General features: G+C 38.8%; 1 protein-coding gene across 1 annotated transcript; it reads left to right on the top strand.

The window, feature by feature from the left end:
* Nucleotides 1-1,794: 1,794 nt before the first annotated feature.
* On the top strand, nt 1,795-26,581 carry abca3b (ATP-binding cassette, sub-family A (ABC1), member 3b). The gene is made up of 31 exons (XM_055036077.1): nt 1,795-2,079; nt 3,430-3,528; nt 5,032-5,278; nt 7,191-7,318; nt 9,130-9,295; nt 9,475-9,734; nt 9,834-9,950; nt 10,920-11,040; nt 12,507-12,680; nt 12,766-12,947; nt 14,692-14,838; nt 14,966-15,095; nt 15,191-15,345; nt 15,622-15,777; nt 15,867-16,077; nt 16,554-16,704; nt 17,124-17,222; nt 18,655-18,853; nt 18,931-19,237; nt 20,005-20,278; nt 20,373-20,577; nt 20,701-20,920; nt 21,558-21,716; nt 21,802-21,974; nt 22,320-22,454; nt 22,538-22,732; nt 22,820-23,007; nt 23,087-23,257; nt 23,557-23,753; nt 23,840-23,913; nt 24,741-26,581. Exons 2-31 carry the CDS (start codon nt 3,475-3,477, stop codon nt 24,870-24,872), a joined length of 5,127 nt encoding a protein of 1,708 aa, XP_054892052.1. The 5' UTR covers nt 1,795-2,079; nt 3,430-3,474; the 3' UTR covers nt 24,873-26,581.
* The last annotated feature ends 642 nt before the right edge of the window (nt 26,582-27,223 follow it).

Genomic DNA, 27,223 nt, shown 5'->3' with positions numbered 1-27,223 from the left:
CTACAAAATTAGTAGGATTCCTAGAACACTGAAAGACCTTTTTTTGTGGCTAATTTTAGGAAAAACATAAATAGTACCAAAGAGATAATGTATTCTCTATGCATCATTGATTCTGTCCATGTGAGAGCATCAGACTGCATAATTGGAGGGCAACAATTAAGATGCATTATGGAAATCAGCTGGATCTGGCCATTTGATAATTGGAGCTAATGTTTTAAATTAATGCCTCTACCTCTGACACAGTGTTCTATTTTTTTTAGCTTGTTTTTTTTTATATAATTTTTTGCTGAAGCTATTCCCTTGATTGTACATGATCAGAACCATTTGGTTTCAATGAGGCACATGGTTATCTTTGATGCCCCTACTGCCCTTTTTGATTTTTTATTTATTTATTTATTTTTTATATTTTTAATCTGTGCATCAGAAGGCCTGCTTGTGCCCCTCAGCAATAATATTTTGCTAAATATTTTAATTTAGCAAAATAAACTAGTCTGGCTGCCCTTGGTCTTATAATGTCTCAGTTTCTCTTCCTCCATGATGTTCAGACTCCGGGTCTATGGTGAGGAGGAGGATCTGCGCCCTCTAACTATCAAATTATGGGCAACAATATTCTTTTCATACACTGGTTTGTGAATAAAAACATAGGTCTGATGTTGATGTTAGAAAACTGTTTCTATTTATATTTTCATAATTGTCCTCGCAATAGCGGGACAAAACCATCCTCGCCCCTAAACACAGAAAATCTTCGACTGCAGAGAAACTTCTGATTTTAACTTAGTGGATCCCACCGACAGATGCGCATCGCAGCGGCTCTTCATGCAGGGCCGGCCCCAAGATAATATGGGGCCTTAGACAGATCCCTCCTATACCCCCCAAACCCTTCCCACTGAGAATCTCAGCATCACTAACATGTTTAAATATAGATAAGGTGAATCTATAAGAGGGAGACCAGGTTCATTGACTGAGTTTTAAATCAATTAAAATCAATCAATCAATTATAAATCATTCTGCAGCCAAGTTATTTTAGAGGTTAAATAGATATTATTAGGGCTTAATTAGTAAAATGGTAGCAAATTTGCTTATTTCATAACCAGGGACCTTCTCTCTTCTGGTCTATTTAACAGCTACAGTCTCAGATCGACTCAGCCCTCCAGGACTGTCAGCAGCACAAACAGCAACGTTATAGCCTACCTGTTGGGAAAATATATTACATTTGCTTTGCATTGTCCCCACATGATGGCAATGATACAGTATGATCCAATTAAATTCTGGATTGTTGCTATGTTGTTGTTTGGTGTTTCAAGCTCTTGTTCAATGTGCCCCTTTTAAACTTTGAGCCCCTGCCCCTCCAAAGGTCTCTGCACTGCCCTGGCTTCAACAGGGCATAACATTGTAACGAATGTATTTTTACAGCTAATCAAATGATCTAACCTCGTTGCACTGTAGTGCAGGGGGAAAATATTGGAAAATCATTTCCATTAGTCTGAATCTTCCTGTTTGCTTGGGGGAAAATTTTGCCACTAAGTGTTACAACAATTTTACTTGTGCCAAAACAAAAAGACAGAAGGCAAGGCTGAAACGAAGTGTCATTTTTAGTGATATTGGAAATGAGTATAACACATATTATATTACTAGGTTGTCATTTTTTACTATATATATATCCATTTGTATTGTTTTTACAATGATTTGAAGCAGGACTGAAATATTTCTAAAAAACCAAAACCCCCAGCTGCTGAAATCACGTGACACTCCGACTGTGGTCACGTGTTCCGTGTTTTGTTGACGTTTCTCGGTCGCTGGCTTTTTGTGGATGAATGTAGACTTTATCCAGCCGCTGGTGCAATGTCATCGGCCTCTCTGGCAGGCAGCAAACTGGAAGGGAAACAGCCGGCCGAGCTTCGCCGCCAACGCGCTTAGCTCCTCCAGATGCAGCCGCACATCGACAGCGAGGCTCGCTGTGATGTTTTACGGACCGGAGTGAGAAAATAAGGAGGAAATTGTTTTCACCTCGACTGGAGGAGAGGAAGAGATAAAGAGCGAAAGACCACCGTTCATATTCCGAAACTGTTTAATTCGAAGGTAACTTTTCATATTTGCATAATAAAACTTTAAAATGTCAATCCCAGCTACAGCCCTGCAGATAAATGGAAATGTAAAACATCAATATTTCGTCTTTTTTGTCCAACGTTTCCACCTAGCTCCATCGTTTTGCATTCATGAGATCCCTTAGGAATTGACAAGCAGCTCTGTTGTCCAATCAGAGGAGCGAGAATTCGGGCTCTAGCCAATCAGAGAAGAGAAAGACAATTTCTGGTTTTCAGGAAATGGTCCACGTCTTTTAAGGCATTATTGTTTACTAAATCAGATAAACAAAGAATTCGTTGTCTTTTCGATACATAACACATGACCTTGTAAACTGAATTAGGTAACAAACACGTAACATAAACCCAGAAATATAATTTCGGTGCGAAAGTCAGACAAATGCTGCCATTGTTAGCGTTATTACGCGTTCAGACTTAATTACGTGATTATGCATTGGCAGAAATAAGGCAAACATGCTTTGAACAGTTTGTCCATTTGTGAAAAATAATGCTATTTTAACCCGAGCACTTCTTTTTTCTTCTTCTTCCTTTTTATTTTTATTTATTTATTTATTTTTACCATACCTGACAAATGGATCGCTATAGTTATATTTGCATTGGTCTTTTTTTTTTATCGTTATAAATGTATTGTCATATGTGGTAAAAACTGACTTTAAAAATACAAAATTGTAGAAAATAATACTTTTTTAGCCATAGTTTTTTATTTCCCCATTACAAACACAACTTTTTTTCTCTACATTTTTTTCACAGCTTATGATAAATGTCTAAATAATTATCAACACAATAAAGATAATTTAAAATCTAAAGTTTCCATTGGTGTAAATATTGTTTAACTGTTTGGTTGACCATCATAAAGTAGCGCATAACTATAAAGTAGAAAGAAAATCTACCTCCACACAAATCTCTGGTGTTTTGCAGCCTCCAACATGATCATTCATCCATCACCATGTTTCTCAGTAGGGAAAGCCTCACATAGCATTTTCATAATAGGGTTAAAAATAAATCATTAGTTATATCTGATCAGAGAACATGTTTTTTCTGTGTTTGCTGGCTTAACTACATGACAGGAATTTTCTATGCTTTCTTTTAGCAATTCAACAATAAACACTTTTGTAACTGTTTGAGATGACTAAGCTAATTTGGTAATTATGATACTGCCGATTGCTCAATTTCACTTCTCTTTTTTTGTTTTGTTTTCTTCATTTATTTTGAAATGGAAACTGAGAGATCAGAGTCCCTTGCGGCCATTATTTCAAAATTTGCATAGTTTATCTCCTTTAAAAAACAAGTAAAACCCCTGCTAAAGGTTAATGTCTTCTTTTTTCAGCTCCTACAGAAAACTGCCTGGTTGGTGCCTTGAGTCTATTCAGCTATGGCTATCGCTAGGCAATTTGGACTGCTGGTGTGGAAAAATTATCTTCAGCAGGTGAGTAGGATCTTCAACCATTTTCTGTCCTTATTAGGTCACATCAGGGTTTACAACTGCATATTGTCAGCAAGTGGTTGAGCTCACAGTAGAGCAGTTTTCATAACAGTATTTAAGTGATGGGCTTTTGGACACCATAAATAAAATAAAGTGACTAACATTTTGCACTGACAATATCAGATATGTTCCAGCCATCTTAAAATAAAGATCTATCTTATGCTACATTATGTCACATGCGTTCTTCTTCCTTGTATAGGTTTAATGAACTGTCTCGTCTTCCTTCACTTAGGCTTTTAGAGGTATTGTGAAATAAATCATGAGACTAAACAAGTCAGATGTTTTCCCAGAACACCCTATCATAAGATTCAAAGGCTGACAGTGTACAGATGATAGGAAGTAATTCTTCTATTCCACAATGTTTAATTTTTCCCACCCACAGAGAATACTGGCACAGCTCTGTTTGCTTATTACTGATAGTAGCTGCTTGCATGAAGCAGAACATTATTATCAGACAATGACAACAATAAGTTAGATTATTGGGCAATGGAATGGCCTGTGGGCTGTGAATCATACGTGCTTTAAAATATTAAACCCTCTGGAAACGTCTGTGTCAGATTGTGATTCCTGAAGAATTTTCATCAGAAAGCATATTAGATTAAATGTAATCTAGAAAAAATGTTGGCCTATTTTTTTAATTTTTATTCAGCATTAAACAGAAATGCTTAGAATCTGTCTCTTTTTATCCATAAAGGATAAAAGGAAAATGTTTTTACCCTCCTTTGCGGAATGTGAGCCTCAATGCTTGGGAGTTCTTTTTGTCTCTCTGAATTCCATGTTGTGTTTATATACCGAGATAATGACTCAATATCAAAGCTGCAAAAATATTAGACATGTAATTTTTTGGCCTTAGAGAAATAATTGGTTTCAGAAGAGACTTCTAACCTCAAGCTGTGTTTCTGTCCATCCTTCCCTTCTTTCAAAGTAAAGTCCAATTTTGTATTGATTCTGCGTAAACGTGATCTAATGCTGATGTCAATATCAGCTATGACACAGACGAGGCCTTGATAATAAACATCCAATGTTCTGAAACTGTTCATCTCACTTTATGCTTTAACGACTGGTCAATGAGGTCAAACATTTTTTTCCTGGATAGAAGTAATAATCTGATAAACAAATCTAACGCACTTTTAAATAATTTTGACATTTTGAAAGTTCCATAAAAATACATTTGACTTTTTTTGTATTTGTGTGTCTTGTTTTAACTTTTCCAAATATCACAAAAACATACTTTAATGTATTTTATTTGTTTTTTTGTGCAACAAACCAAGGAATTCAATAATTTTGATGTTCAGTTGCTTTCTGGTTCTATGATTCTGCATAGAACCTGAAAGATATGCACACCTTATCAAGACTCTTTATTTATTTCCACATATTTTTGTTTTAATCTATGTTTCAACGTGACTAACTGCTACAGAAAAAAACTCTCCACTTTCTCATGTCCAGAAACGTCAGATTCTGGTGACTCTGGTGGAAATCCTCTTGCCGCTGCTTTTCTCTGGCATCCTCATCGTGCTGCGTCAGAAGGTGCCTTTTCAGGATTACCCAAATGCCACCATCTATGAGAGCTTTCCTGTCAACATTTTACCCAGCCGTATTTCACGAAACCTGCAGCTGGGCTACGTGCCCAGTAACTCCAGCGTTGTGCGTCAGGTGGCGGAAGATGTCAGAGGCAGCCTGTCCCTGCACTCAGGTGGGTAATCATCAGATAAGGTAACAGGCACGGGGCCACTGTTGTAACCGGTTACACAAATACCACAGGATTCTCAATGTTTGTGGATCAGGACAGAGCTGGGGATACTGGTTCCTCTGGAAATAGCTCTCAGGAGAGAAAACACGCCACACCCTACTCCTTTATCAGCAGGTACTAGAGACAGGGGGAAAAAAAGGCAGCCTGGACACTATAGCATGTCTATCTTCTCCCTCAAGACACCAGCATAACGTCTCTTTGATCTCGCCATACGCGTACATACCTTCTCTGCATGACTAGTTCTCCAAACAAACACTCAGGACACCTGACAGGTCTGCAAACATTCGGACATATTTGGATTCATTTTGACAGACAGATGGACATACACACAGTGGCTGCTGTGCAAAGAAAAGATGGGTGAATGCACTCGTATTCATAAGTTTTCCTGTGGTCAGACAGGTCAGATGTGAGATCCCACACGTCATTAATTCTGTTTGAATTAATGATTAATTCAAACAGACGAAAAATACAGAAGGGAAGTTGGAGGAGAATGAACTGGGTTACATTTTATCATTGTTGCATGTATGTGATCTCTTAAGTTAAAACTTAGACTGTATGCTTAAAATAGAATGTTTTTTTTAACAGTAGCATCATATTTAACTACTGCTGTAGATGATCCGTGCAATACTAAATAATTTGGTTTTTCTAAACGCTCGTAGCAGGGAAAAGAATACATGGTTTTACATCAGTAAACCTCTGAACCTTATGGGGGTTGGGTAATGAGTACATCAATCTGAGAAGCAGCCAAAGTCCATACTGACTTTGGAGGAGCTGCAGAGATTCACAGCATTACACAGGGCAAAACTGAAAAAAAGAACTGTTGGAGGTTGCAAAAAGCTTTAGACAGAGGTGTGTGTTCACTGTCCCATGCGGTGATAACCCTAAAAATAATGGCAGAGTTACAGTGGATTGCTTTATCAATCCATATTTATGTACTAGAATGGCCCAGTCAAAATCCAAATTTATTCTACTGATAAACTGTGGCAAGACTTGATTCTTAATGCAGCCCAACGGTGTTCTGGCCACTTTGCAAAGAATTGTAAAATATTTCAAACTGCATACGCACAGCTGGTAGAGAATTGGTAATTGCTGCAAAAAGTGGACATTGAATGCATTAAGAAAGGGCTGAATGTAAACGCACAGCAGAACTCTCAGGTTTTTAGTGGTAAAACTATTGATAACAATGCATGCGTTTCTTTCCACTTCATAAATGTGCTCTACTCACATAAAAATACTCATAAAATGCATTGAAATTTGTGGCTTTCAAGAGAAAATGTGAAAAAACTCAGTGGGTAAAAATACTATTAGCAAGGTGTTGAAAACATTACTCTTATTTTCTTTTCTAATTATAGAGTTAAATTTGCTTCTTTTTTGTTTTCCCACTAGCAAATAAGGCACAGTAATGTGTAATTAAGCTGTACTGAAATTGCCAGCAACCTATGTGATTATTGTTTAAGCTTTTGGTTTGGGTGCTGCTTGCATTCCCTTCCATCCCCTTAGATTGTCTTTTACACAATGTTTGTTTTATGAGGCTAACCCAGATTTAACCCTGGCACTGATATAATGCTTACAGTTTATGCAGTACTCACAATATCTTTGTATTTGTTTGATAGAAGAATAGAAACTGACAAGTTCAGGGGGTGGGGGGAATTATTTAATAAACACTGTGGGGAAAACTAAAAATAATTATCTATTGTTGATGTCTCTGTTTGGGGAAGTCACAGTATTCAGGATGGCAGCCAGATCTGGACTATTTCCCTGCTTGTGAGAGGGAAACATAGAAACCAAGAGGCAGACATGGGTACAGTCGAACATGAGAGAGAAGTACCACTTTTTGTGTTTGTCTTGGTTGCAGTGCGTGGCTTTGATACAGAGGAGCAGTTTGAGAAGTACGTCCGAACCGACCCTCAGTCACACCAGATATTGGCTGCTGTCATCTTTGAGCACCCCTTCACTCATGACGACGAGCCCCTGCCCCTGCAGGTAAAAGGCATTGCACGCTCAGTCACACCCATGCTGTGTGCATTTGAATACTTGGTCAACAATCCTGAAGCTGATCTCTATGTGAGGAGAAAAAGCAGCGTTGCTGGTTTAGCCCCTTTGGTTCACTTCCTTAAAATATTGTTGATTTACTGGTTCAGACTTGACAGCTTGAATGGAAGGAAGAATCCAGTCTAATTTCATTCACTCTGGAGAGTTTAACAGTTGAGAGAAAACATTTGTTCTTGCGCAGCCAGAAAAACTAGAAGAGCAGAGCTCTGTGCTGTAAAGAAAAAACTGACGTTTACCGCAGTAAAAGGAAATGTACCTCGACTAGAGTAAATTACCAATGTCACCACTGTATACCCTGTCTCATTACATTTTACACCTTTACTGTTTTCACTTCAGTTCACCTGCAGTCACAGTCATAAAATCTGAGACAACAAATGCATAAAAGTCTAATGTAAAACAATAAACTGTTCACATAAAGCATTCTTTCCTTTCAAGCATTTTTTTTTTGTTTGTTTATGAAGTAGAGGCCCATTTATCAAAGCAACAAAGTAACACATCGAAGAATAATTAGTTATAACTCATAAAACTTGACAGTGGATAATATCTCAGAGTAGTTCCATATATATGTGGTTACACTTCCCATAAGATATAAGTAGTGAAATGTGACAAACCTCAAGTTTCTGAACTGGTCAGCCACAGAAAGTTTTACAGCTATACATAGGTATATACACCTTTTCAACTAAGCCTACTAATCTCATACAGCACTAAGATCCAGGCTTTACGAATGCCACTCCAAAACATTGACTCTGTCATCCTTAAGCCACTTTGTAGCTAATTTGGCAGTATCTTCTTAGCCTTTAACTCACTTGCACCCAAACTTTAATATTCTACATCAGGGGTCTGCAAAGTCGGTCCTCGATGCATCCTGCATGTTTTACTTCTCTCCTTGATTTAACGCACCTGGATCAAATGATGGCTCGTTAGAGGCGTAAGAAGAACATAGACATTCTGAAAAGGTTGTCACTACCATCAAGGAGAGAACTAAAACATGCAGGATGCCGGCCCTTGAGGACCGACTTCGGGGACCCCTGTTCTACATAATCTCTTGAGATTCTTTAATATTTCCATCTCATCACCTTCCTAAAGTAATCGCCTAAGTCACTTTTTGCCAAAAGTGTTTTTTTTTTTAACCCAAATCTTTTTCTGTTGATTAATAACTTGGGCCATTATTTTAAGAAGGTAATATTATGATGTTATTTCCACATGATGTCATCTGTTTTAGGAAGTGGACCAACCCATTCTGCGCCAAAACACGCCCGCAGGATACACAGCTGGTGCTCTCAGGCTTGGAAAAATTTCCCCTTAGCCACAATTTAGTTTCATCATATTACTAAACATGAAGTTACTAAGTGCATTTGAAAACTTTAATCTGGCATTCTATGGTTCATTTTAGACTACTGATGCAGGACTTTTATTTATGTGGATAAAACAGCATCTTTACAAGACCTTTTTCTTTTGTTCTGTGACTGAAATGAACATTTCTCATCAAAGCCCTTTCACTTCTGGGACACAAAACATGTCTTCCTCCTGAAGACATATTGAAGGTTACACATAACCATATTCTGGATTCTTTAATGTAAATATTTGAACAGAAGATTGTGACACCTTCAGTTAAACAGTCCAGTTAACCAAACCTTTAAAGATGCCTTAGGCTCTGCTAGAGAGACTAAGCATTTAGTTTTGCTCTAAAGTTGATTATGATTTTACTGTTTTTATTTAATTTTCACTCTCTTGACTTACAGGTGAGCTACCACCTGCGCTTCACCTTCACCCCACGCAACGCCCCACCTAGGGAGAAGTCTGAACTGAGCCCAAACAGTGACTTGGACTGGCATACACTCAGCCTCTTTCCCCTTTTCCAGCTGCCAGGGCCAAGGGAGCAGCACGACAAGGATGGGGGGACACCAGGTGACAACCAAATTTTGTGGACAAATTGCTGTTAAATATCTTAAAATTCTCATAAGTTATGGGCAAATTCTGTAGATTTCAGTGAATCATTTCTTCAACCCAGACCAATGATGGCAGATTTATATATTTATATTACTATCTGTGCAATATTAAAATGCATTTTTTTTTTTTATACCAAGGTTATTACCGTGAGGGCTTTCTGGCAGTCCAGCACGCAGTGGACAAAGCCATCATGCGATCCCACAACAGTACTGGAGCAGACCATTTGCTGAAACAGACCAGGGTGGTTCTGTCACGCTTTCCTTACCCTAGCTTTATCTATGATGTCTTCATCTTGGCCATTCAGAACCAGCTGCCTCTTCTCTTAGTGCTCAGCTTCACTTACACGTCCCTCAACATAGTGCGAGCTGTGGTGCAGGAGAAGGAACGGAAGCTCAAGGTATTGTTACGTGCCCCTTTTGGAAAGTAACTTAAATGATTAATTCAGCCGTTAAACATATACATTACCTCTGCCTCTTGTTTGTCTTGTCCATTTCAGGAGTACATGAGGATGATGGGCCTCAGTAACTGGCTGCATTGGAGCGCATGGTTCCTGATGTTCTTCCTCTTCCTCTCCATTTCAGTGTTTTTTGTTACTCTGCTCCTCTGTATCCGGGTGAGTTTGTGACAGAAACAATCCCCTTTATTCTGATGTGAAAATGACATGACGTTATGATTACTGTTGTGTTTACTTACCGCATGTATAGATGCAATGAAACCAAGTCAAACTAACTTAAAGCTCAGTGCTTTTAAGTGGTGGTTCAGCAGAATGACTACAAAGGTTGTGCTCTCAGTGAATCATTTAAAACATCTAATTGCTAGGAGAAACAGAAGGAATACAAGAGACAGATTTACTAAAATGCAAAAAAAAATCAAATATATTTTTACTTCTCCATCTTAATCATATTATTCAGAGAATGATTAAAGTCTACATTTGTTGTTTGTTCTCTCCTTAGAACAATTGTGGTATTTTCATAGGTATTGTTATAACAATCACCATTTTAGCCAAAGATTTGAATATTTATTCTGTTGGAAACTTGTGATGTTTAAGACAACATTTCTTATATATTATCTTTTCTTCAAAAAGATTAAACATGTGTTATGGAAGCTGATAAATCTTTTTGACCTTACTACATCTCCTGAGTGCCGTAATTGAAGACAGGTTGAATTGCAGTTGCTTGTTTGAAAGTCAATTTCAGTAGCAGAAGAAAGTTAGCTGATAGAAACCAGGCAGCTGCCAATCACAGATAAAAGTAAGATTAAGCAACACAATTTGTAAGCCAGATAAATAAAACCTTGCCTGCCAATATTTTCACAGTATTGGCGTTTTGAACCAAAAAAGAGCCATGCAAATGGACACCTCCAAACACTTCTGTGGGATGGTGTTGCATCTGTAGTGTTTATGTGAAATTTTACAGTTGATTGTGAGGAGAAAGTTTCACTTGGTGACATTTTTTCTTGGGATTTCTGTCCAGTAATTTTCTATCTCTTTTTCGTAAGAAAGTTATTTGAAAATCCCTTTCATCACTGTTTAAATTATGCGTTAGGCCGGACACCACCTTGACAGTCCATGTTATTGATTTAGGTGAGTCCTAACGGTGCAGTGTTGAACTACAGTGACCCCACCCTGGTCTTTGTCTTCCTGCTGGTTTTCACTGTGGCCACCATCAACTACAGCTTCATGATCAGTGCCTTCTTCTCACGAGGTGGGTGGCTTTGTCTATTTGTAGTGGGAGATTAAGTATCCTGTTTATTGGCTTTCTTTGTGCTGCACATGTGGCCAAATGATTTTTTTCCCCAAAAAAGTACAAGTTGTACAACAGTTTGCAGTTTATCAGATTCTCCCCTTTAGTTCAACTATGACTTACATAAGTACGTGCAATCCTTATATGCTCAAATCATATATACCTTTTAATGGTTAAAAGCCATTTAGTGTAACTTTTTTTTTCTAGATCACAAATGTTCTGCTTACAGTAAATCTTAGATGACATGCATAAATCTCAACATCTCATTGATGACCTCAAAGATAAAGCATGCTGCATAAACCTCTTCTTTTTCACTTCCCTGTTGTTCTGCTTTCTTTGCTCTTTCACTCAAAGTCCATCCGAAATGGATTCAAACCAGAATCCATTTCGTTTCACTTTTCTCCAACAATGCAGCTAAAACTGCAGCGGTGTCAGACGAATTTTTGCTCCATTTTGCTACAAAAATCGCACACAAGTTGTTATTCATTTCATGAAAAGTATCTTGAGTACGTCTCCTGGAAATGTTTACAGAAGAGAAGTCTTGGAAAGATTGAGATTAATTATTTACTCTGTTAAGACTACTGATAAATCGGTACATTGATATGTTGTTTCAAACTGTGACCTCACTGCCGTTTTTCACGTGTGACTCATTTTTCTTATCTGCGTAGGAAGTTCACCTGGTAATCTTGACTTACATTACATCCCTTATTACTTCAGACTACCTTTCCCGACCTTTGCATTGTTGATGAGCTGACTCATTTAAATAATGGCAACTGTTGCTACTCGTATAAAACTTAATTTTATTTAAAGAAAACATCACAGTTTTATTTTTTGTTTAACTGGACATAATGGATTTTAAATCTTGCACATTTTGCCTGACATAAATTACTTGTTCAAGGGAAAGCAAAAATGTAGAAGATGGGAAACAAATTCAACCAAATGTTTCCTTCACTGACCTCTTTTGCCATTTTTTCTCAACAAATCATTTTTTTCCCTTCCTTTTGTATTTGTGGCTGCCGAAGGCTCGCCCACCCACAGATAAACTTTCTAGGTAGAGATAATGGCATTTGATCAATGGATGTTCCAATTGAGCTCAGAATGTCACATTGACTGCTTCAAGTGGTCTTTGATGGATTCATGTTGTGCTCATTGGAGTTGGAAAAAGAAACAGTTCTTAGTCTGTCAGTTTTGCGTCATCTCCTATTTTTTCCTCCCTTAATGTTTTATCTGAACCTCTGGGAAGATTCACGTTGCCAATCAAGCAAATGGCTTTTTGAAGAGCTCACAAAATCCTTTGCCTGTCAGCTCTTTGCTTTTATTTATGTTATTGAGTTGTATCACCCAGCAGAATATATCTGTAATGTTTCTTTTGCAAGATTGCTCCCATTTTTAAGATACATTTTCAACATTTTCTCTCATGCTTTTAGCCAACGTGGCGGCAGCAGCGGGCGGCTTCATCTACTTCCTCAGTTACCTGCCTTATTTGTTCCTGTGGCCTCGCTATGACTTACTGAGCCACGCTCAAAAAGTGTCAGCCTGCCTTATCTCCAATGTGGCCATGGCCATGGGAGCACAGCTTATAGGAATGTTTGAAGGCAAAGGTAAGGTTTGTGATCGAACTCAACCCAAAATGCTACAGTTTTCTATGTTACTTTATGTTTTTATTATCAATTCTTTGCTCCTCAGGTACTGGAATCCAGTGGTCAAACCTGTTTGACTCTGTGACAGTGGACGATGACTTCTCCATGGCCCAGGTTCTGTGCTTGCTGCTGTTTGACTCGGTGCTTTACGGCCTGGTGGCCTGGTACATGGAGGCTGTGTTTCCCGGAGAGTACGGAGTGCCTCTTCCATCTTACTTCTTTCTACTGGTACGCCAATCATCAAAATACCAGATGCAAAAGAAACTTCTGGGGCTTAGGGATAAGAGTACAAATTGATATTTTAGTATTTCGTCAATTATGGTTTTAATTTGTGTCTCAAACTAAAAAAAAAGAAGGCTGGAAAATGTGAAATTGATGGTTAATAAAAATTCCTAAAGCTTGGTCTTCAGCACAACTTTTGTAAACTTGGGACTCAAATCAATTTTTTAAAATTTAAATACACTAAACCACATGTGCTTTACTCCAGTGTAGGAACCAATATATTTACCACTGTTACCTTTAAACATAAATCAGAAATAATCAAAGGGTTTTTAGAATATAAGATAGACAGGCTGATGATCAGAAATATTTTCTAATTGTAGTTTGCATCAGTAAAGTATCACCTGCACCAATTTTTAGACTCAACTCTCCAGGACTCAAGCTAATACTGACAATAACATTAAAATGTTTTGAAAATGTTGCAGAAATTTAAAATAATTTAAAAATTTGCATCTCTTCTTCAATTTACAGCAACATTGTAGGTCTCCTCCAAAATCAAATTGTTACAAATATCTAAATTCCAAACGCACACTGTTGAGTCTAATATAACACTAAATATAATAAGCAAAAAAAAAAAAAAAGACTGAGGTAGAGGTATGTGGATAATGTGTCAGTGGCTGATAGATATAGTTACTTCACCCACTAAAATAAACATGAAGTAGCAGCAGTGTTTACGGATTTTCATTCTGACAATATTATGTTATTAATGCTAGTTGTAGCATCAAGATAGAACGGAACAGACCCTGCACTGTAACAGTTTTCATGCAGGCATGTGCATGGACGGCTATTATTTGGTGTGGCTTCATTGCTGGTCGTTAATAGTTAACATAAAAAATGTTGGCAAGGCAAGAACTGATATGATACTGATATGAAACTGTATCATATCATGAAGACTGACTGTCTGTTGGGTATAAAAGGCAATGTTACTGTTAATGAGTGAGCATCCATGCACACATTGAAACACATAAGATAAGAGTGCGTGGATCTGTTTGCAGCCTCGCTATGGGGAGGTTTCTTTTTTCTTCATTTTAGAGTAAGGCACTCCTTGACAGGTGTTGTTGATAAAGACTTTATACAGAACGGCAGTTGTCATTTTGGTCTGTTTAATGCATTTTTTGTCTTCCAGACATCAGTAAGTGGGGGTATGTAAGAGCTCAAGTGAGACTCTGCTTTCAGTGAGACTGGTTTTGATACAGAGCAATTGGAAGAGATTCAAAATGGGAGGCTTGAGCATGTCAGCCAGAATGAGATCTTCAGGTTCAGCTGGTTAGAATAACAGGAAGCTACAGAGCCCTTACCAGAAAATACAAACACGGTTTATCTTTACAACAACTTTGCTTGATCCCAAAGTGACGTTTCTTTACACAAACACGCATGTTTTTACACAAAAATAAATTCCTGGTAATTTTTTCCCAGGTGGTCAGGAATTCAAGGAACTGCCAGTAAGGTGTGGTTTAGACGCTGACGCACGTCTGTCAGCATCCATTGTGTGTGTGAGGATGGTGGGCAAAAAATAAGCTTTTATTCTGACTCTTAGGAAGAAACATTCTCTTCCCGTGCACATAAACATTAATCCTGCAGCTTAGCTGTTCTCCTTTGTTTCCTCTGTCTCATTCCTATTATTTGTAAGTGAAAATGTAATGTTTTTACAAGCATTGATCACAGTGTTTTGTTTTAATCTTCTGAACCACAGCCTTCATACTGGTGCAGCAGCCCTCGCATGGCTATGGTAAACGAGAAAGAGGAAGAGGAGGATGCAGAAAAAGCTATGAAGGGAGAGTTTATAGAGGAGGAGCCAGCTGGAGTAGTATCTGGAATAAAGATTAAACACCTCACTAAGGTAAGAGGCTGAAGACTGACTGTCTGTTGGGTATAAAAGGCTCTTGGTGCCTTTTATACCAAGAGCACCAAGGTGTGGACACGTTATGGTAATGTTTGCACTGGTTCTGGGTATCTCCCTCTGCCAGGAGTTCAAAGTAGGGAACAAGACACGGCAGGCGGTGCGAGATCTGACGCTGAACATGTTCGAGGGGCAGATCACAGTGGTGCTGGGACACAATGGTGCTGGGAAGACCACCACGCTGTCCATGCTTACAGGTCACCGGTCACAAACATGACAGGGAGCAAACACTGACCATGCACATCAAATGAGTCACCTAACTGGGATCTGTTCTGTTTCCTTCACATTTCAGGTCTGTTTCCTCCCAGCAGCGGCCGGGCCTACATAAATGGTTACGACATCTGTCAGGACATGGCTCTGATCCGACGTAGTCTGGGTCTCTGTCCTCAGCACGACGTTTTGTTTGACAACCTCACAGTGAGAGAGCATCTGCTCTTCTATGCACAGGTATTCAACAATATAGCACAGCAGTTACTTATAACTGTAAAATGATCTTAAAGTTTTTCCTCACACCAAAAGGTAAACATGAAGCTCTATCTGGTGGTGTGATTGTTTTTAAAAACTGCTTTCTAATTAGATGAAAGTTTAAGGTGTAAAGGAGCTTAAGATAACCTCTTAGGATGGAAGTCAAAACTTATTTGTTGTCCGTTGACTGAAATATAAAAATGTGAAGCTAAAAAAGAGAAATGGATTATTGTTTATGTATATGTTTATTTTATACAGCTGAAAGGCTTCCCCAAGGAGCAAATTTCAGATGAGGTGGATCGTATCATCTGCATTTTGAACCTGGAGGACAAGCGACATTCTCGCTCCAAGACCCTCTCTGGCGGCATGAAGAGGAAGCTTTCCATCGGAATCGCCCTCATTGGAGACTCCAAGGTCAGGAACTTTACCACTGCTTTTTATGATCATTCATTTACCTAATATCCCCCTCCATCAGTGAATACCTCCTCTGCTCCTATCTCCAGGTCGTCATGCTGGATGAGCCAACGTCTGGGATGGATCCATCAGCACGACGGGCCACCTGGGACCTTCTCCAGGGAGAGAAACGAGGTCGCACCATCCTGCTCACCACTCACTTCATGGATGAGGCCGATCTACTTGGTGACCGGATCGCCATCATGGCAGGAGGCGAGCTGCAGTGCTGCGGCTCGTCACTATTCCTGAAGAGCAAATACGGTAAGAAAAAGATGGAAGGCGCTACAGCAGGCCTTTGCCTGAATAGATTTTTACAGGGTGTACATTTTGTTCTTTTTTAATAAAAACAACTTCAGTCTGTCTCTTCTGTCCTCTTTATACATTGAGACTTAATTTCACCTTATCTGACCTCTAGGAAAACTAAAATACAATGATTAGATAGCAATTGTAAAGGCTTCAAATGCTTTGCTTAAATAGGATTGTGGAAAAAAGAAAAAGACAAGAATCTTGAACAGAAAAAAATGCAAGCAAAGCCAAATAAAAAATGTAATTTTAACAACTTATACATGTACTGCATTGACAAAAGTACATTGCACTCCTTACACGGACTTTTAAGGATCTGGATCAGTGACCTAGTGGCCTTGCCAATATAATATCTTAACATTTTCAATTTTGCATTGCTTAGTAAAGAAAAAATTATTATAAAAATAACATGTATGTTTTTGTTTGTTTGCCAGGTGCTGGCTACCACATGGTGATTGTCAAAGGTTCACTTTGTAATGTATCAGAGATCACTCGCCTTGTTCATATGTATGTTCCCAACGCTACAATGGAGAGCAGCGCCGGAGCCGAGCTCTCTTACATCCTGCCTAAAGAAAGCACCAGCAGGTAAGTTATGCTGCCCCCAGACCATTCATGCTAAAGTTCTTGTAATTGCAGTGTGGGTATTAGATTCACAAAACCCCAAATCAGTGACTAAGTCATAATTATTCTGAACTGATTTATGAGGAGTACATTTTGTTTCACAATTAAAGCTGTAATGTGTTAGCTGTTTGCTCAGATATGATTCTCATTAAATTTAAAATGAACATCATTTTTTTATTTTTGCCTCCTTTTACATACATTTTTGTACATTGGATCAAACAGTAGAAGAATATGTCATTCAACAAGATAATTATTGTGGAAGTTTGAGTGGTTTTAGGCTATAACTTGTTTGATTTTGCAATACCTTGACCCCTGTTCCCATTGGCAGTGGAAAGTCAGCAGTGATGTACAGTGTAGCACATCTCTTTTGTTTGTTCATGCAGGTTTGAGCTGCTATTTGCTGAGCTGGAAATGAACAAAGAGGAACTGGGTATTGCAAGCTATGGAGCCTCGGTGACCACCATGGAAGAAGTTTTCCTTAGGTAGGATACAAGATCTTCCTTATTTTCATCCTTCATGGGGTTACATTCTTCCATTCATTTTGTGCAAAACTTGTGTAATAATTTCTGCTTAGCATCAAAAACCCTCAGGGAGATTCCTATTATCTTTATTTCTTCTTTATATTGGTCAGAATGTACCAAATTCTCAACCACAGCTTTTATTTGCTGGAGCAGTGTTTGTCTTCATGTTCAAACTAAGCTGGAGCTACTTTCCTCCTTTGTTCATATAACTCCAGTTCCTGCTGCTCATTTATCACGTCTTTCTGCTTCCTCATGGGTTTGATTCGGTATCTGTGGCAACTAGCTCACAGTTGCTTCCTCTGTTGTGGACTTAGCTCTGCGTGCTGCTGATTCTGGATGTTTAATGACACTTTACTGCTCCCAATGCCTCATTATCTACAAGTCCTGCTGAGAATCTGTTCATACCGAAAATATCAAATATGTACCGAGACTAGCTTTTATTTGCGAACCTTAATAAAATATTTTATATTTAGTTTTAAAAATGCATGGCCTTTTTTACGCTTTGTTGTCACTTTGCAGTGAGTAGAATGCTATAAACTAAACAAAAACAGTATGTAAAAATAATATCCCCTTACTTCTGGGTATCTGAACAAACAAATGAGACAAAACAAGATCTGAAAGGGTTTTTTGATTTCTGACTTCAAGGCTAGAAAGCCTGAAGTGTTCTGAGAAAAGATTAAAACTTTGCACAGTGGGAACAAGATTTCTCTTTTCATGCTTTTAAAAGCAAAATATATTGATTATCTGTCGTTCCTCACTTTTCTGTGAAACATTGATGTGAATGTCTCTGGTTGGCCTGACCATCGTGCTGATGATGGTGACATTTCTTCACTGCTAAGTGCTATGGATATGTCTTGGCCTCATCCGACATGGACAGTTTCTAGTTGCAAGCCTCCCCTGGGACTGACTAATTATTCTACTTCTTGACCAGACTGCCTACAAAAGCAGTGCAAGCATATGTCCCTGGATTCCTTGCATTCGAGCAGTAAGGGGTCAGTAAAGGATGTTCTCTCATAGAGATTATGCAGCACTCTGTGTCCTACTGGTTTATTGAGAGAAAAACCCTTAAAACTTCCTCAATGCTTTGTGAAAGTTGCATTGTTCTTGCTTCAAGAATGTGCTTGCATCAAGCACATTCTTGCTTCAAGGGGGAGCAAGAAGGTTTAACTTTTTAAAGTCAAAATCTCATTTTCTCTGGGAATTCTGTTTGAAAAAAATTGTGTGCTGGAAGTCTGATCACTGTACTTGTCTCTCAAAAGTAGCAATTTGTTTATCCATATGTTAAAGAAAACAACTTTTCTACTGTAATTTTTTTTTTTCCTTTTTTCAATGAAAACTAAATTTATATCCTGGCGTTAAAAAAAATATATCTGTGGTCAATTTATATCTGCAGAGTTGGAAAGCTGGTGGATTCTAGTTTGGACATTCAGGCGATCCAGCTGCCAGCCCTTCAGTACCAACATGAGAGACGCTCCCATGACTGGACCACCGATGACGCCAGCAGCATCAGTGGCCTGACAGATGTCACTGACTTCACAGACAGTGGGACACTCATCTCTGATGATGGGTCAAACATTAAACTGAACACAGGGGTAAGACTGCAGAAGGTGTGTGTTATATGTATAACATCTAGAGCTCTGTTTGAGTTCTGCTGGGTTTGTGTCAACAGGTCAGACTCCACCTGCAGCAGTTTTATGCCATGTTTCTAAAGAGGGCACTGTACAGCTGGAGGAACTGGAAAGTGATGGTGGCTCAGTTCTTGGTCCCTTTGATCTTCACTGTTGTGGCCTTAGTGGTGGCACGCACCCTCCCCAACCATCAGGATGCCCCTATGCTGAGGCTGGCCCTCAGCCACTATGGTCCCACCAGGGTCCCTGTGGCCCTGCAGCCAGGCGCGGGTTCGCTTTCTTCTTCTCTAGCAGAAATGTATACATCCCAACTCCTAGACCAACTGGGTGAGCTCAGAAATGTCACAGGTGAGACACTGAAAGAAAGAAAATGACTAACTCTCAGTATCTAGCTAACATGGTTACAAGTTCTTTTGAAGTGGGGGTTCTTTCTTAAAAGTGGATCAAACCACCAAAAGGTGTCACACAAGAATCTCAAAGACTCTATGTGACTCAAAGCAGCAACAGCCAGCGCATAATCTGTAGAGTACATGAAATACAGAGACTTGTGGATTCCAAAACTTTAGAAATTGCTGCAAACATGGTCAGGTTGGTGTAAAATCTCAGAACAAAGATCGGCAACCAAACAAGTCGACTAAATTTTAGTTTTTATATAACTGACTGATCACAAGGTAGCGCAAAATCACTCCAGCTCAGCCAGTCTGGATTATTGTTCACAGAAAGCCCAAAAACATTAATGTTCAAATCTTGACTCTCAATTGGATTTATGTTTGAACTTTGAATGGGACATTCTCACACTTGAGAATGCTGTGGGACATTTTTCCCACAGCCTGATGCTGCCACAACAATGTAAATGTACTATATTTTCGAAAACTTCAAATATGTATAATTTATATTCACTACTTTAAATTAGACTTGCACAACAAATCTTTATTTAATACATTAAATACACTTCAAAGAATAAAAAGGGCAACAAATCCAATTGATCCAAAGGCAGCAGAGGTGTACTAAAATGACTCAATACTATGTAAATGTAAATCGGAATTAACCATTTAAAACCAAATTGCACAAAGACATCAAATCACAATCCGCATTCTTTCTTTTTGACTGTTTAGATTTCACTAATTACGTGCTGACCAATGCGAAAGCAGAAGGCGGGGTCTTTAACGAGCGCTGCGTGGTGGGCGCTGCCTTCCTTGGCAGGAGCAACCACTATTCAGAAGCAACAGCCTATTTCAACAACCAGGGCTACCACACACCTGCCACAGCCCTCATGATGGTGGACAACGCTCTGTTCAAACTCCTAGCTGGGCCCAACGCCTCAATCCTGACAAGCAATTACCCCATGCCCAGAAACCTGTCTGAGACTGCGAGGAGCCAGCTCACAGAGTGAGTACAGGACAGGATGTCCCTGATTAAAAGAAACAGAAGTATGAAAAATTCATGAATAACATTTGCTTTTTGTTATTTCTGTCCTCTGTAGTAGTAAGACTGGCTTTGCCATTGCCATCAACCTGATGTACGGCATGGCCTCACTGTCGAGCACTTTTGCCCTGCTGCTTGTATCTGAATCTGCAATCAAGTCGAAGCACGTCCAGCAGGTCAGCGGCGTCTACCTGTCCAACTTCTGGTTCTCTGCCCTGCTGTGGGACCTGGTCAACTTCCTGCTGCCATGCCTTCTCATGCTGGTCAGTGGGAAATCCAACCTCTGTTTACAGAAGAAATACTGTGAGAATAATTATCTTGCTGTGGTTTGGATTGTTTTGGCTGCTGTAAGAAGAGATTTTGTGTGTTTTCGTGTTTCGTTCCAGGTTGTATTCCAAGCGTTTGGAATCGAAGCTTTTGTGGCGGATCACCACCTCATCGATGTTCTCCTGATACTCCTCTTGTACGGCTGGGCCATTGTGCCTCTGATGTATCTGCTCAGCTTCTTCTTCTCCACTGCTGCCACCGCCTACACACGCCTGACTATCTTCAATATGATCTCCGGCACGGCCACGTTTCTAACCGTTACCATCATGACCATCCCAGGTGAGAAATGCACATAAAAGTCAAAAAAGCAGGCTGTTTTTGACTGAGAAATTCAGCCTGAACCCTGAATGATTGCATTTTTGTGTGAAAAGAACTATCATTAAATATAAAGTGAACTTAAACAAGCAATAACTGACAAAAAGAAGCTTATTTTTCAGAAATACACAAAATCTATTGAACTTTGTAAAGCATTTTCTTTCCACCTATTTTGTGTTGATGCGTCACTTAAACTCCTTATAGAATAAACTGAAATTTGCGGTTTTATTCAGACAAAATAAACAGTTTAAAAGGCATAAATACTTCAGGAATAAGTACCCTGTAGTAAAACTGCACAAATTAATTTGCCTCTTCTTGTCTTTGTTGCCAAATACAATGATCTTTATTAATGTGTGGGTAGGGATTGAGTGCTAATGTTCACAGAGTTGGCGCTTGGTTAGTTAAAGTGGGATGTGTGAAGCTTCTTGTTGGTAAGAAAGGTAGGAAACTGCAGGTGTGATTTCAACTATATGAGGGAAGGTGTGAAAAATCCTTGAGATTATCTTTGGGTAAATAGTTAAAACCAATAATGACAATCACACAAAGGCCAATAAAGTGTCCATCATTACTGTTCATAGTCATTCCTCCTTATTTCTTGCAGAGTTAAACCTGGTGCACCTGTCGCACTTATTGGATAAGGTTTTCCTGATCTTCCCTAACTACTGCCTGGGCATGTCCTTCAGCCAGTTCTACCAGAACTATGAATTCATAAAGTTTTGCACCTCCAGTGAAATCAGTGAAGTCATTTGCAAAGTTTTAAGTAAGTTCTACTTCAACAGAGCTGAAGTTATTAAAAAAGGTTATGAAAAGCATGAATTTGACTGAGTATCTCTGTGTTTTTGCAGATATCACATACCAGCCAAACTACTTCTCCATGTCAGAGCCTGGTGTAGGTCGCTTCCTGGTGTCCCTCTTGGTGCAGGGCGTCGTCTTCAACGCTCTGCTGTTTGTCATCGAGCTGCAGTGTGTCCGCACCGTCTGCAGACTCTTCACCTCTCTGGGCAGAAAACGCAAACAGGTGGAGGCAACAAAAATACTTCAGTATTTAGTTTGTGCCGCTTGTGGAGTATTTAGAAACTGCACAAACTGCAGTGAATATTTTCTTCTTCCGTTTGTGAATGACAAGAAAAAGAAAGGATGTCATAGTGTGAGTTAAAAAAGTAGCTTAAGGTGAAAAGTAATTCAACACCTTCAGTTAAAAATTATTCAATATGTTATGCATTTTTTAAAAGAATTTTGTCTTGTTTTTAAACTTTTCTAAGTACTATTGGTGTTAAAGGTCAGAAAATATGATTTAATATTTATATTGAAGTAAGATAAGATACTGTCATATTTTGATCTAACATATTTGCTTGGACCTCAGGTGACTCTCTTGGATGAGGCGGCATTCCTTCCAGAGGACCGGGACGTGGCTGAAGAGAGGAAGCGGGTCCTGGAGTGCCAGCCAGTGGTGGAGTCCATGGTTGGCAGCCCTCTCATATTGCATGAGCTCAGTAAGGTGAGTTGCACAGTTGCCTCAGTGCATGCTGCGTCGAGATGTAAAAAATGTGACAGGTAATCACGTCGCTCCGTGCTGCTCAGGTTTACAGCAGTGGGGAGAACCTCTTGGCTGTGGACAGGCTGTCTCTCGCAGTGGGGAAGGGAGAGTGTTTCGGCCTCCTGGGCTTCAACGGAGCTGGAAAGACCACAACGTTTAAGATGCTGACCGGTGATGAGAGCGTCACGTCCGGAGACGCCTACATAGACGGCTACAGCATCCTGAGGGACATTAAGAAGGTAAATCAGAGAGAGGAACACTATTTCAGTGAAAGACGGATTAGATGGTGCTGAAATCTGACACAAATGTTTATCTCGCTGTCGCAGGTGCAGCAGCGCATTGGTTACTGTCCTCAGTTTGATGCCGTTCTGGATCACATGACGGGAAGAGAGACGCTGAGCATGTACGCCCGACTCAGAGGAATCCCAGAGAAGTATGTAGCTGGATGTGTGGAGAACGTCCTGCGGTCGCTGCTGCTGGAGCCTCATGCTGATAAACTGACCCGCAGCTACAGGTGAGGACAGGAGCTCTGTCCTGTACAGATAAAACAGATAGTATATCCAGTGTTAACTGAAATATCTGAACTCATGCAGTGGCGGAAATAAGAGGAAGCTGAGTGCTGGTATGGCACTGATTGGTGGGCCTCCGGTCATCTTCCTGGATGAGCCTTCCACAGGGATGGACCCTGTCGCTCGGAGACTGCTGTGGGACGCAGTCACTCGCACCCGGGAGTCTGGGAAGGCCATAATAATCACCTCCCATAGGTGAACTCTTTATTAACTCGTACTTGTTTGCTAAAGATGAGCAAAAGAGAATTATTAAGAGATTAAATTTATCATTTGAGAGGGAAAGAGACAAAAAAAAAAAAAAAAAAACAAAGTCAGAACTAAACAAATTGTATCTCTGTTTATGGAACAAATCTTTGGAACAATCTGTCTAAAGAAATGAAAGGAAGTAGATACATTTTTACTTTTAAGAAGATAATAACATACACTAATATAAATAATAAAAATATGTATTGTCCACATTTTGGTCTATCTAAATGGATGTGTTCTCACATCAGCATGGAGGAGTGTGAGGCCCTCTGCACCAGGCTGGCAGTGATGGTCAACGGTCAGTTCAAGTGCCTCGGGAGTCCCCAACACCTGAAGAGCAAGTTTGGCAGTGGCTACACGCTGCTGGCTAAAGTCCACAAGGAGGATGACCTGGAGGACGGCGACCTGCAGCTTTTTAAAGACTTCATTGAAAGCACTTTCCCAGGTCAGAGGCGTCAGGATAAAAGTGGAGTTGAGACCGAAACTGTGCAAGCAAACCAAATCTCACTTTGGATTTTCTCCCACAAACAGGAAGTCAACTCAAAGATGAGCACCAGGGAATGGTTCACTACCATCTGACAGATAAAGCACTAACCTGGGCACAGGTACAGCCACTATGTTTATGTCTAATGACTGCTAGTTCAGCAATAGGTCACAGAAAGTACCTTCCTCTCTGAATGGGCTGTGTTTGAGCTCCCCCTAGTGGAGAAGGAGTAACTAACTACTAACTTAGGTAAACATAAAGGAGTTATATTTACCTAATATACAAAGGGAGTTAAATAAGGATTCTAGTAACTAAATTAAGTTCTACAAAATGTTCTGATGTGAAAACTTACGGTACTTCTTTTTTTTCTAATAAAGGAACAAAACCAAACACTCACATGACAAAAAACCTTTACAGAACTGATTGATCAAATACAATACATTTTAGAAAATAACACGAACGAAATGTGGCAAAAAAAAACCAACTAAAATATTCCTGGATACAGTGAAATGAAAACCTTCAAATAGACAGGAATATTCAAATGTGAAAGCAATCAATATAATTAAAACATTGGACTATTTTTTCTAAATATTTTTGACTTACATTTTCTTGTTAAAATTAAGTCTTTTGTGGCAAATACATAATTTTGTGATATTTTTTTTCTGTTTTGTTGCCATCACAGCACCACTGCTTATATGCTTCAGGATAAACACAAATGCACTTTTACTCATTTAGATTTTATGCATAACATAACATAATATGTCAGCATAACAAATATAAATGTGCATAAGAAAATTTTTAAAAGTATATTTATATTGTAAATATAATAATATTTATATTATTTAAAATAAATACAGTTTTTAAGTGGTTGAAATTGCATTACCTCCTCACAAAGACATGCTTCATCTCTTTTGTCTCTCCTCTTCACCTTCTTTCTCTGCTGTTCAGGTTTTTGGCACATTGGAGGCAGCCAAGGAGAAGTACTGCATTGAAGACTACTGCGTGAGCCAGATATCTCTGGAGCAAGTATTCCTCAGCTTTGCTCAGTTCCAACATTGCACACAAACTGAGAGGAAGTAGGTGGAAGGAGCCAGGAATCCGTCCATAGTCAACCTAAAACCTGGTGGAAGCAAAAACATTGTTTGACTCCCATCTCCATTTCTGACTTGAGCACTAACACTAAGAAAGTCAACGGTCCAGTCTGAAACTTGAGCATCTCTTCTGCTTCATGAGACTTTAGTTGGTCAATCACGCTGTTTGTTGTTGCCGTCTGAAGTTAGGAACGCTGACTCTCATCGTAGCTTGTGGGGTGTTGATTATACCAAGTGACAAACTCCTAGATCTGCACCTTTTTCAATCGAGTCAAACGCTTTGTCAACCCTCAACCACTACCAGCCGTGTGTGAGGGGGTTAATGTGTGTGTATGTGTGTTTGTGTGCATTTAGTATTTGTACAGACTACACAGGTAGTCTGTACAAATACTGTAGTATTTGTAGTTTTTCTTATTTATGACTTTTATGACTTCTGTTCCCATGATTTTGTGCTGATTGTCATCACAGGAAAGTTGAACCACTGATGATTGTGAAGCTGCTGTGCACCTTCGAGCCTTATCCAACAAACTAATTCTTTTTATGTCATCCTGACCAGAAGGACTCTAGACCCCGAAGAGTCTCTTAATGTTGCCAGATGTACACAATATGACATGTCTATGGTACTCGTACTCAAATCAAGACAGTTTTCAGTGTAATGCATGCATAGAATCTAAATGAGTAAAAGCATCAAGTTCAGCGGGAGGAGAGCAGCAGAGAATGAAGGATAATCCTTAAATTATATTTAATTATTTCTTATTATGGTCTGTACGTCTCCTCTTTCAGTTAATGGGAATCAGTTTCTGCAGCAACATGCAGCAACAGAAATATTAACCATTACAGTTTAGTTTATGTGCTCTTACAGGTAATTAAATTGCACTTATGCAAATGATGCAGTGAAAATCTTAATTTGAATGTAGATTTGCCCTGTTATTATTATTATTATTATTATTATTATTATTATTATTATTATTATTATTATTATTATTATTATTATTATTCCTTAACTAACTTCTATCCTGAAAAAAACAACAGTTAAATACTTCTAAACAAACCAAACCTTTTTCTCTGAGAGATAATTCTCATCACTGTATTTTACGAATACAGTGTCATTTTCTTCTGCCATTCATGACATATTACACCCTAGATCAAAGCGTGTCAACATTGTTACATTTTTTTTTATAAATGATGTAGAAAGACTCAGTTACATTTATTAAATAGTAATATTTCCGGCTTATATTATAGGTAAACCAAGTCTCCTGGTTTCCTGTAATCTCTGTGATACAAACCGGGACAAATAATATTATCTGCTCATCTCCTCATATTCTCCTCACTTCAGCAGTGTGATGAATGTGCGCTTCCCCACGCCGTCTAACTTGAGCAAGATAATACATTATCTTTTATTAAGCGCTTAATTTTCACTTTTATGACGTTTTTTTTCTTTTGTATTTTTTTGCACAATTCTTTCCCATTAAGCGAATGACTTGAAAGTTATACAGCATGAACACTTGAAATGTACGCAAGGCAAACTTTTAAAGATCGACTCCTGCTGAAATTATGGTGTCATATTTTAAAAAAGGGAATTTGCATCATTGTAAGTGTGTATTGTACTGTACCATGGAACTGAACCTGTCAAATCTGTATGTATCATTATCCTTTTTAAATAAAATAATGCTTTCCATGCAAATGGGAGCAAACGTTTGAGTGTGATTATGGGTTTTCTATCAAGAATACTGGAAACTCTGTTCTTGCATGATCTATTTTGTATTAGTTGCAGGTAGATGTGAAACTGGTAACACTGGTAATGATTGTTTAAAAATAACAAATATGGCAGAATGTGATTTAGATTTATTAATATTATTAATACAGTCTCACATCAACATAAAAGAAATGTGTATATCTATATTGGAACTGCACAATGTTGGGTAAACATTTTATAACGTTAGTGAATATTTAACGTAAAGAATGGCTGTTCCAAAGGTGATGAAAAACACCCCACATAGTGTTTTAGTCTAAAATCACGATAGAACGAAAGAAGAACTGAAAAGCAAAATAAACTTAATCGTTTCAAATACGAGGCCTGTGTGGCACAAAGGTTGTTCACATGAGGGAGGATGAGCTGGCAGGAGGTGAAAGGGAAAAGGGGGAAATGCAAACACTTTGTCAATACCTGCAAAGTCTGAACAATTGAGGACAAGGAACCTTTCAAGGATTTACAGAACAGCATATATGCAAAAGATAAAACACGAACATAAAATCATTTTCCAGTACAAGCATAAAGGAATCATGACAGACTCAGTTCTTTATTAATGGAAAACATTTTCCTGTCATTAAATCTTTGTG

The sequence above is a fragment of the Poeciliopsis prolifica genome, unplaced genomic scaffold, assembly GCF_027474105.1.
Source record: "Poeciliopsis prolifica strain line A6 unplaced genomic scaffold, Auburn_PproV2 SCAFFOLD010, whole genome shotgun sequence".
Lineage (NCBI taxonomy): Eukaryota > Metazoa > Chordata > Actinopteri > Cyprinodontiformes > Poeciliidae > Poeciliopsis > Poeciliopsis prolifica.
This window is presented reverse-complemented; position numbering and strand designations above follow the sequence as displayed.